This window comes from Bombus vosnesenskii, unplaced genomic scaffold (genome assembly GCF_011952255.1).
Source record: "Bombus vosnesenskii isolate JDL3184/JDL3185 unplaced genomic scaffold, Bvos_JDL3184-5_v1.1 scf7180000013614, whole genome shotgun sequence".
In the NCBI taxonomy this organism is placed as follows: Eukaryota; Metazoa; Arthropoda; class Insecta; order Hymenoptera; family Apidae; genus Bombus; species Bombus vosnesenskii.
The window spans coordinates 206-10,293 of NW_022883148.1; the positions used below are offsets into that span (position 1 = coordinate 206).

The 10,088-nt window shown below is 42.8% G+C and overlaps 1 protein-coding gene and 2 pseudogenes across 1 annotated transcript; all 3 read right to left on the reverse strand.

The window, feature by feature from the left end:
• Positions 1-2,864: 2,864 nt before the first annotated feature.
• On the reverse strand, positions 2,865-4,524 carry LOC117238808 (annotated as a pseudogene).
• Positions 4,525-5,008: 484 nt separating this feature from the next.
• Positions 5,009-6,629, reverse strand: LOC117238806. The gene is made up of 3 exons (XM_033504018.1): positions 6,467-6,629; positions 5,866-6,395; positions 5,009-5,395 (listed from the first exon to the last, which is right to left on the reverse strand). Exons 1-3 carry the CDS (start codon positions 6,627-6,629, stop codon positions 5,009-5,011), a joined length of 1,080 nt encoding a protein of 359 aa, XP_033359909.1.
• A 185-nt stretch (positions 6,630-6,814) lies between these two features.
• LOC117238807 lies at positions 6,815-9,206 on the reverse strand (annotated as a pseudogene).
• Between the last annotated feature and the right edge of the window lie 882 nt (positions 9,207-10,088).

The window sequence follows — 10,088 nt, forward strand, 5'->3', positions numbered from 1 at the left end:
GGTTCAGATTTTGACCACAGCACTTAATTATATTCATCTAAAAAGCAAATACAAACAAAAGCAATTACAAACACAAGTTCTGTTTCAGATGAACTTTGTGTAAAGTGACTTGGAATCCAGCTTTAACTGGTTTAAAACATGCATGGATTATACTCTTCGCTATTCCTAGGACATTTACAAATTATTGTGTTTGTCCTTCTCAAGTTAGAAATTCCACTTTTTGTGAAAACGCTATTGTAATTATCCGAAAACAGTTTATTTAACATTATTTGGCGTCCTTTAGCTTTGTGCCTATTCGTTTCTATACGTGACCAACATATTCTTTCTTTTAAACAACAATGTCTTCGTATGGATTAATGTCTTTATGTGTTTCGCTATCTCCATCTCCAATACATGTACTATACTTGGCATGATGTTTCTTTCCTGATCTCATAAACATTTCTGTGATGACATAAGTTTCCACTTTATCAGCACTGATATGGTTTATAGTGCAATTATCTTTGTCACCTTCATACTAATCATTGTACTGTTCTGTGCCCGTTTTATTCTCCCATGCAACGCTGCAAGATTGGGAAACCTAGATTTTACAATTATATCAAGCACATTCTTACTGTGTTTCCCGAGGAGTGTAGCAAGCCCGAACGAAAAATTCAATTCTCTCATTTTCCTGGCGTTCTCTCTTCCGAAACGCTAACTTTTCTTCTGTCTTTTTCGGTAGCTCTCGAAATTGGACGATTAGATACCCGTAAGACAACAGAATGTAAATTTTCCGGACAGCCATAGTATCTATTGATAGCCGATCCCTGAAAAATATCCATTAGCCCACAAAATAAATTTATCTTTTCCATTCCGTTCTCTAAAAGTCGCCAACACAATCCTGCGATTTATTTCAGATGACTTTTGGTATGGATTGGCATTGCCAATTAGTGGAGATGAGTTGAAAAATTTCATCCAGTACTCACACTTAATTGTAATTTTGGAACCTAAGCCGCAGTTTCTAGTTCTAGAAGACTGAATTTTTCATTTGCAATACTTGCAAATAACACTAGTCGCTATCATCGAAAATGCAGCAACAAAATTCAAGATATATTAACTGAGATTACTTATGAACGCTTCATTGTTATCTCTGTTTCACAATTTTTTAGTTGATACGCTTGTTATTCGGTTCAGCAACGTGTATCGTTCGAGTTACAGTTGATGTGCACGTAGAACGCCATATTAGACCTGATGCAATTTTCGTGAACCCATCTGCTACTATATACGCACTGCAGCTAGTTCTCATTACGAACGCTGTCGCTATAAGGTTCATTTCATATCAAGCATTCTGTGCAAAGCAACAGTCATGTGTAATGTTGCCAATATTGAATCGGTTCTTTAATAGCAGGGCATTCGAGATAGATTGCTTTCCTCATTGATTCTGTTTGCTTTCAGTTTTCTTGAGAAGTGCGCAACCGGGTGTAACATACCGTTATCTTGGGGTTGTTTTAAAACGGCTCCTAAACCATCACCACTTGCATCTGTATAAATGAATATTTCTTTGTTTTGCTCATATGTTGCTAGGACCGGACTTTAACAGAGATATTCCTTAATCTTCTGAAATGATTTCTGAGATTTTTCATTGCAGATGAATTCGACATTTTTCCTTAATAAGTTATGAAGTGGCTCCAGGAGTTTGCAGGTATCTTTTATAAATTTATAATAAAAATTAATTTTCCCCAGTAATTGTCTTACATTCTTTTTTGTTCTTTGAGCGTTGCAAATCGCCCAAGTCAAGAAATGTTCTTTCGGCTTTTATCCCTTTTTTTCTCTTTTCTAATTCGTTTTCTCCCCACGAAAGCTCACGAGAACACACGCCCAGCGAAGTGCACTGGCACCGATTCTTTAAACTGATAGATTCGAACGGACTTGAAGTGACTTGACGACTAGCCATATAGAAAGGAGCGCGGTGTCATCGTTCGACGCTGTCTTAGAGTAGGCCGCCGGACCACAATTTCAAAAACTCGTCGTTATGTCGATCACCCAATGCAATCCATGTCCTGATGACTTCAGCAGTGAGTGTTGGAGAAAGACGCCTTATCAGTGCATCGGTTGGCAAAACAGTTAAAAGACGCTTTACGAGAGATCCAAACATTCTGTTGATGGTGTGCATGAATATGTAGGCTCCAAGTCAGCCGACGACGTTACGAACTATAATAAGCTAAGTCTATGAAAGGAAGCTAAACGTTACGATTATATTTTACAGATAACTCACGCTTCATGGACATAATCGGAATAAGTTGCGATACGACGTAAGAGATCATATAATTAATCTAATGAGCAGTGCTAGTTAGTTAAACCATCAGCTCTCAACATTTATGCAAATTTCATGTGCCCATCTATGCCATATAATACATTGAATCCATCTTTTTCTTAGATTGCAGTGATATAAAGAGTTCATCACGAAATATACGAGCCCGAGGGAAGAATGTTGTGTTTTTCATTTTTTCACTGCTACATTTTCTTCATCTCTGCTAAGTGCGCTCCTGGTTTTGAAAGATTTTTTTCATTCGGTCTTTTTTCCAGCCTGAGGAATTTCTTGTTCGATCTGGCTTTTACATTGTTCCGAGATGAATGTTACAGTGTTCCCTCTTTTCTTTGTTTTTCTCTTTACTCTTTCCTTTGCTTGGCAATTAGTGTGAGCGGATAAGGGCTCGGCTTAGTCCTTTGCTTGGCAGATAAATTTGATTATTTTGGGGGGAAATATAAATGCTGAAGGCTTTGCATCCTTAGACATCACTGATACTACACAATGTTGATCGCCTGTTGGTCTGTTGGATCCTTTTGTATTATTCTTTTACTTTATTATTGCTTAGTCCATACCTTTCGGCTTTGAATGAACTTTCGGTTTTACATCTCTTACATCTCTTTTCCACTCTATTCTATTGCACTACCTTGCTTATTTTATCTCTAAAAACTAAAACGAGAAACTACAACTTAGCAACTAATGACTAAAAAACTATTGCAACTTTGGTCTTTAGCCTCCTTGCTGTGCATCCTTCCTGTCGTTTGTCCTTCTCTTCTCTATCATTGCCTTCAGTTCTGTTAAACCTGCCCCAGTCTCATTTAGCGTTTTTCCTATGTCCTTTGGTCTTCCCGTTATTTCACATTCTTTTATTACATGCCTCAGGTCTTCTTTCCTTCTACATAGTCTGCATCTTTTTTCTCCCTCTTCTTTCCAGTATTCCCTTGCTTTGGCCTCGTTTCCGCATCTGAATCTTGCTGGTATTTTTCTGTCCTTCCACTTCATCCTCCCTTCTAAGTACTTTGGTAATTTTTCTTTGGCTATGTTTCTGTAGTCTATATTATACTTGGATTCCTTTATCCTTTTCCCCCTTTCTTCTGCTTCTTCCTTTCTTCTTTCTTCTATAATTTGGTCTGCTGTCATCCTTCTTGCTCCTCTTCTGCTTCTGTCTGCGTCCTTCCCTTTCTCACATCTTCTAGTCCCTTCTTTCTCTTTCTTGTTCTTTTCCCTTCATGGCTATGGGGTGGGTTGTCGTAATAGGTGCGGAAGGAATACTCAGATGTATTCAACAATAAATATTCATTAACAGTAATATTCGATGAGTACACTTGTACTAATCCCCATTTTCCTCATTTTCTCCTCCAGTTCCTCTCTGTTTAGTCTGTCGAACGCCGCTCTTAGGTCCATAAAGCAGGTATATAATTTCCCTCTTTCTTTACCTATGAGGTACTATAGGTACTGAAGGAACATTCAGATATGTTTAACAACCAAGATATTTATTCACACTTATGAAGTGATAGTCCATGAAGGTGCCCGAAAGAAAATACCCTTGATTTTCAACAATAACGTTTATTAGACTCTTAACAATTAACAGCAAATAACGTTTAACCACGGTTAACGTTTAACAACAATTAATAACAAGTAACGATTAAAACTGAACTCTCAAGAGTAGACGATACGTTTCTTTAGTTGTGTTTGCTTCTCTTAACCTTTTGCACTTCGCGGCTCGGGGCAGAATGAATCTTTTTGGTTCAAAACTGAACAGATTCTATCCTTTGTTGCTCCTCGATATCCCCACTACGCGCGCGTTTATTAGAAGTCCGCGACGGTTGCCGCGTATGCATTCTACCGAATATTCGGTGAAAAAACCCGTAGGGATATCGATGGTACATTAGGCCTGTCGGCCTTACGCTTTGAAGGTATAGCGCTTTGTGCCGCGAAGCCGTTGAAAATTTTCGTGGTCGAGTGTCGCCACATCTAGCTGCTTGTCTATGATGTGGTTTATCACATAAACCGTATCGGTCACTTCGCTTCCTTTTCTGAATCCGAATTGGCTCTCTTCCAGTTTCTTTTCAATCTCTGCCTTCAGTCGTTCGTCCAGTATCCCTGCATGGTACTGGTACCATCCAGTGCTTCGGAGCTTGATGCTCCGATCCAGGGTGCTCGTTGCCGTTCGAACGGTAGCCGTCCGTATGATGCCGTCTGCGCCCGGTTGGACCTTGATGATTTTGCCCAATGGTCATTGCATTGGGGGAACGTTGTCTTCTCCGAGAATGACAATGGTGCCTTCTCATATGTTGTGACTGCCCTTACTCCATTTGTTTCGGATGTTCAGCTCGTTCAGATACTCTCGATGCCAGCGGCGCCAGAAATGTTTGAGTTTTTGAATATGTTGCCAGCTGGAGAGACGATTGGATGGAGTGTCCCTGAAATCTCGTTCTCGGAAACTTGTTAATGAATCACCGACGAGGAAGTGACTGGGAGTAAAGACAAGGAGATCGTTTGGGTCTGATGATATTGGAGTCAGCGGACGGTAGTTGAGGATAGACTCGATTTCAATGATGAGTGTGTTGAAGTTTTCGAATGTTAAGAGCTCGTTACCTACGACACGTCTGAGATGGCGTTTGAAGGATTTCACTGCAGCCTCCCACAATCCGCCGAAGTGAGGTGAGTTGGGAGGAATGAAGCGCCATTCGATCCGTCGGTCGGTTAAAAAGGACTGAACCTTTACCTTATGATCGTCGGACTGCAGGAGATTTCGGAGCTCTCGTAATTCGTTGTTGCCGCCAACAAAGTTGGTACCGTTGTCAGAGTAGATTGTTGCACAGAATCCTCGGCGAGCGATGAATCTCGGCGAGTAAGGTCGCTGACCAGCTCGATGTGGACTGCTTTAACTGCAAGACATACAGGATTGCTACATATACCTTGATTTTGCGTCGGTTGCGATTCTTTCGTTCTTTGATGTAAACCAGTCCTTAATAATCGATCCCGACGTTGGTTAATGACCGAGATTTCGTTATCCGTGCAGCTGGAAGGTGGCCCATTACGTAGTTCACTGGAGGTGGATTGGCTCGGCAGCAACGGACGCACTTCTTCAGCGTGCTCCAAACTTGACTAAGGCCGTCGATAGGTCAATAAGATCTTCTTAGGGCATATAAGGTAGTTTGAGTTCCGGAATGGAGATTTAGAAGGTGTTCATGCTCGATTATAAGCGCTGTAACTGAGGATTTGGGTAGAATGATTGGATGTTTCTGATTGAAAGGCATTGGTGAGTGACTGAGTCGGCTTCCGACTCGCAACATCCCGTCCTTGTCCAGTAATGGATCGAGTCGTTGTAGCTTCCCCTTTGCTGCAGAATTTCTATCTGTTCAGAGTGTACGGATTTCATCGGAAAAATAACAGACTTGTAATAATTTGATCAGTTTGTTATGCGCATTGGTTAAATCATGCGTTGTTAGAAGTCTCCCTCGATCCTGTTTTTGTCTCCATCGGAGGCAACGTGCTGTAATTCTTATCAGCTTGGGCCAAGAAGAAAATCTCTCCAGTATACTATGGTCAGCCGGAGTCACGGACAGATAGGTTACCTTCTTCTGCTCCGGTGTTTCGATTAATGGTACTGGGTTCCACGTCGACCAGTATTCTTCGGATTGTTGAAGCCATTCCGGTCCATGTTGCCAAATGGTTCGTCGCAGGAAGTCTTCGGGTGATTGGCCTCGAGATATGAGATCTGCAGGGTTATCGGTGGTGGGAATGCGACGCCAATCTGAGGTGTGAGTCTTCTGTTGAATTTCTGTCACACGATTAGCGACAAAGATTTTCAGCGTATGGGGTGATGTATTAATCCAATGAAGAACGATGGTAGTATCAGTCCAATAAACAGTCCGAGAAATGTTGCGTGGTAAGGTTTGAAGGACTGTAGTGGCCAGTGATGTGAGAAGAGGTGCTCCACTCAGTTCCAGCCTTGGAATGGTTTGTGATTTGAGCGGAACCACCTTTGACTTTACAGTGAGGAGTCGTGTCCAGACATGACCATCCGGAGTGATGGTGCGAAGGTAAACACATGCCCCATACGCCCTTTCGCTGGCGTCACAGAACCCGTGTAACTCAATTTCCGCTGTATATTGATTATAGTTTTACGTGGAAACTTTACGTTATTTAGCAATGGAAGCTGTGCATACTATTTGCTCCATTCTGTATGTACGTCAGCCGGAAGAGATTCGTCCCAACCAATTTTTAATGTCCAAAGTCGTTGGAGCAGCATCTTAGCTCGAACGATCACTGGTGCCAGTAATCCAAGAGGGTCTTGAGTAATCTTGGCGATTTCGGAGCTGATTGTTCTTTTCGTCATTCGAGAGGCAGTAGGATTGATTTTGACGGAATATAGGATCGAGTCGTCAAAGGAATTCCAAACAACACCCAGAGTTTTGAAGATTTGCGATTCGCCCAGTAGCAGCTTATCGTTTATGTCCTGCTCGGAAAGTCCTCGTAGCAGTTCCCCGTCGTTCGATGCCCATTTTCGAATGTTTAAGCCGGCTAGTTAAGCAATTCTCTGAGCTCCGTTCTCAATGATCGTGCCTCGACCTTTGTATCAATTCCCGTGAGAACATCGTCGACGTAGAAGTCTCGCTGTAAGACCATCGCCGCTCGTGGGTACCGATGTCCCTCGTCGTCTGCCAGTTGTTTGAGGCACCGAATGGCTAGATAAGGGGCTGCTGACAGCCCGAATGTCACTCTGTTAAGTTGATAGGTGTCAACTTCTCCATCAGAGTTGCGCCACAAAATTTGTTGGAATTTCCGATCCTCTGGACGCACAAGAAATTGTTGATACATCTTTTCAACATCGCCTGTAATGAAGTATTGATGAGAACGAAATCTTAGAAGAATGAAAAATAAGTTGTCTTGTAGTTTCGGTCCCGTATGAAGTACGTCCCCGCAGAGGGATGTGAGTCGCTTCATCGCCATTGCTTTAGAGGATCCAAGCGAAGGAGTTGTTTCGTCGAATGGGAGAGCGATAATGTATGGCCCTTCTTTGGTGTGTTGAACGTGATTTCGGAAGTGTCCCTCGCACTGTCGTTCCGCTTCCGAAATGTGTGGAGTGGGCGGTCCTTCGCCGATTTTCCAAAAACGGGCGAGGTCCGCCTGTAAAGCCGTCGTGGAGGCGTGAAATGCGTATGCTGACGATTGCGAGGTTGGGCTCCCCCCGATGACCCATCCGAATCGCGTTTTTTGCAGACGCAAGTCAGACCCGTTTGCTTGACTGATATCAAGTTGGCCGACACAGAGTGATGCTAGCGTTGGTCCGGCGCTCAATAATATTTAGATCGGAGCAGGTCTATGGAATCTTGGATCGGCTAGTTGGAGATTCGTAGGTATCTGTATCGTTGAGCGATCTGCGGGTTGATCTGGGACCCAAGTCCATATTGTCGGTATGATTAGGAACGTCAAGGTGCGTTCGTATGTGCCGTCAATGGAGGTGATCGTGGCCGTGATGTAGCGTTTCGAGGTCGTCGATAACGTGTGGAGTGTTCCAATTGGGACCGAACATTTCCGTTGGTTGAGTTTTAATGAATTGGCGAGTTTTTCGGTGATAAAGTTCATGCTAGAGCCGGTGTCTAGCAGAGCTCTACAATGGAATGGTTGAATTTTATTGTTCAAGATGTTGACCTGCGCTGTGACTAACAAATCGTGCTGTAGTGGTTCGGAAGGGAGCGAGGTCAATGAGTCCGTTTTCTGTGGTTCGGTCCCTAGCAAAGTCGTCTGATGACGTCATTGTTTTCCTTGTCGTTTAGGACTGGACGATATATTTGATCCCGATGCCGTCGTTCGCGATAATCGAGATTCGCGTTTCGGAGATGTTCGGGGAGACGTTCGGGGAGACGTGGATGCGCGTCTCCAACGATGTGACGAACGTGGGGTCGGTGAACTAGGCGAAGATCGACCGTTGGATGATCGGTCGCTCGATGATCGACCGCTCGATCTTACACCGTTCGGCTTACACGTGTTCGTAATTTGCTATGACCATGGTCTTGATGCAAATATGTATGTGTCGCAGTCCACAGATGCGTCATGACCCTGCGAAGCATTGAGTAAGAGCGTGTCCCTTGCCTAAACAATTGGTACAGAGCGACGCCCTTTTGGCGGTTTCAAGGCGTTTTTTGGGCGACTTTGCTTTGAAGACATCACAATTCCATAATTCGTGTTGTCCTTGGCAGTTCGGACACACCAACGTCTTGTACGTAGTGGTGAATGCGTGACTTCGCGGCGCGTTCGGTCGCTGACGGTTGTGTTGATCGGACGCCCTTTTTATCGCGGTTGATGCTGAGCTTGTTGTATCGCCGTTCGTCCGTGTTTTCAGAAAGTCTACCAAGTGCGTATATGACGGCAATTTCTTTTCCGGTAATGTGCGTTGCCATTTGCAAATGATGGCTGAGGATAGCTTCGATATAAATAGTTCGATGAGAACGACGTTTGATGTGATTGGTTCACCGAGTTTCTCTAAAGCTTGGAGGTTGATCTTGACCGTCTCGAGAAAATCATTTATGGCTTCGGGTGTCTCTTTAGTTATTTTCGATTAGTCGAAAATCAAGTCCCAGTGACGCATGTAGACTTGACGGTGGCAGTCGAATTTTTCTTTAAGAACGTCAATAGCGATTGAATAATTTAACTCTGTGATGTCTAACGATTGTATACTTCGCGCGGCCTTTCCGGCCAAGGAGGATCGTAGATAATTAAATTTCTGCACGGGTGTAAGTCGTTAGCTTCGATCTATAATGGATAAGAAGGAGTCGTAAAATGAATGCCAATTTTCGATGGTACGGTAGAAAGTAGGCAGATGAATTTCCGGTAGTTTAATTGATGTCGGTTCGGCGACATTAGGTGACTCGCAGCTAGGCGATTTCGACGACGATGCTGGTGTATCATCCATGAGAGTGTGTATTCGTACTACCAAATCGTAATATGTGTTTGTTAACTCGGAAACGCGCGCGTCGTCTTCCTCGCCTAAATCTTCTAATTCTTCTTGTAATAATCTGTATTGTTTCTATGTGTCGTCGAGTAGTGTCGTATAGGCCGTTAAATAGGCCTTATTCGGTTGGCTAGATTGTTCGTATTCATCGAGTCGTTTCAATAGAGTAGTGAATCGGCCTATTTGAAAGCCTCGTCTCCGATGCAAGGAGGTAATTTTGTCTGTGTTCTCCATTGGTATAGCAAATTGTGAAGACAATGCAATGAACGAGCTTACCTTGTGGTTGCGAGTTTAAATATTACTCGTCATCGAGTTTTTCTGCCCTCTTTGTGCTCTGTCCCTTCTAAAATTTCCATAAAATGATTTTTCCACTCTTCTTCGCTTATATCCTCATCTATACCTTCTTTACTTCTTCTGTATTTATTTATATATTTCCACACTTCTTGTTCTGTTTTGATCTTCTTTATTTTCTACATATCTTCTTCTTCGTGTCTGTCCTTTCTTTGTTTACACCACTGTTTGAATGCCTTTTTTTCCTCTGTGAGCGCTTCTCTGCTGCATTTTCCTTTCATAAACTTTGTCATCTTCCTTCTCATCTCTCTTTTCCTTTCTTTCCACTCCTTGTTGTACCACACTTTCTTCCCCATGTCCCATTTCCTCATCTTCACTTTCTTCTTCGGCATTGCTTCATTTATCTTCTTTTTGATTTCAGTCCACATTTCCTCTACTGTTCTTCCCTTGCAGGTCCAGTCTTTACATTCCTCCAGGTATTTTTCCACACTTTAGTTTGTTCATTCCCTTTTCTTCTTCTCTTCTTCTTTCTTTTCCTCACTTTTTGTAATT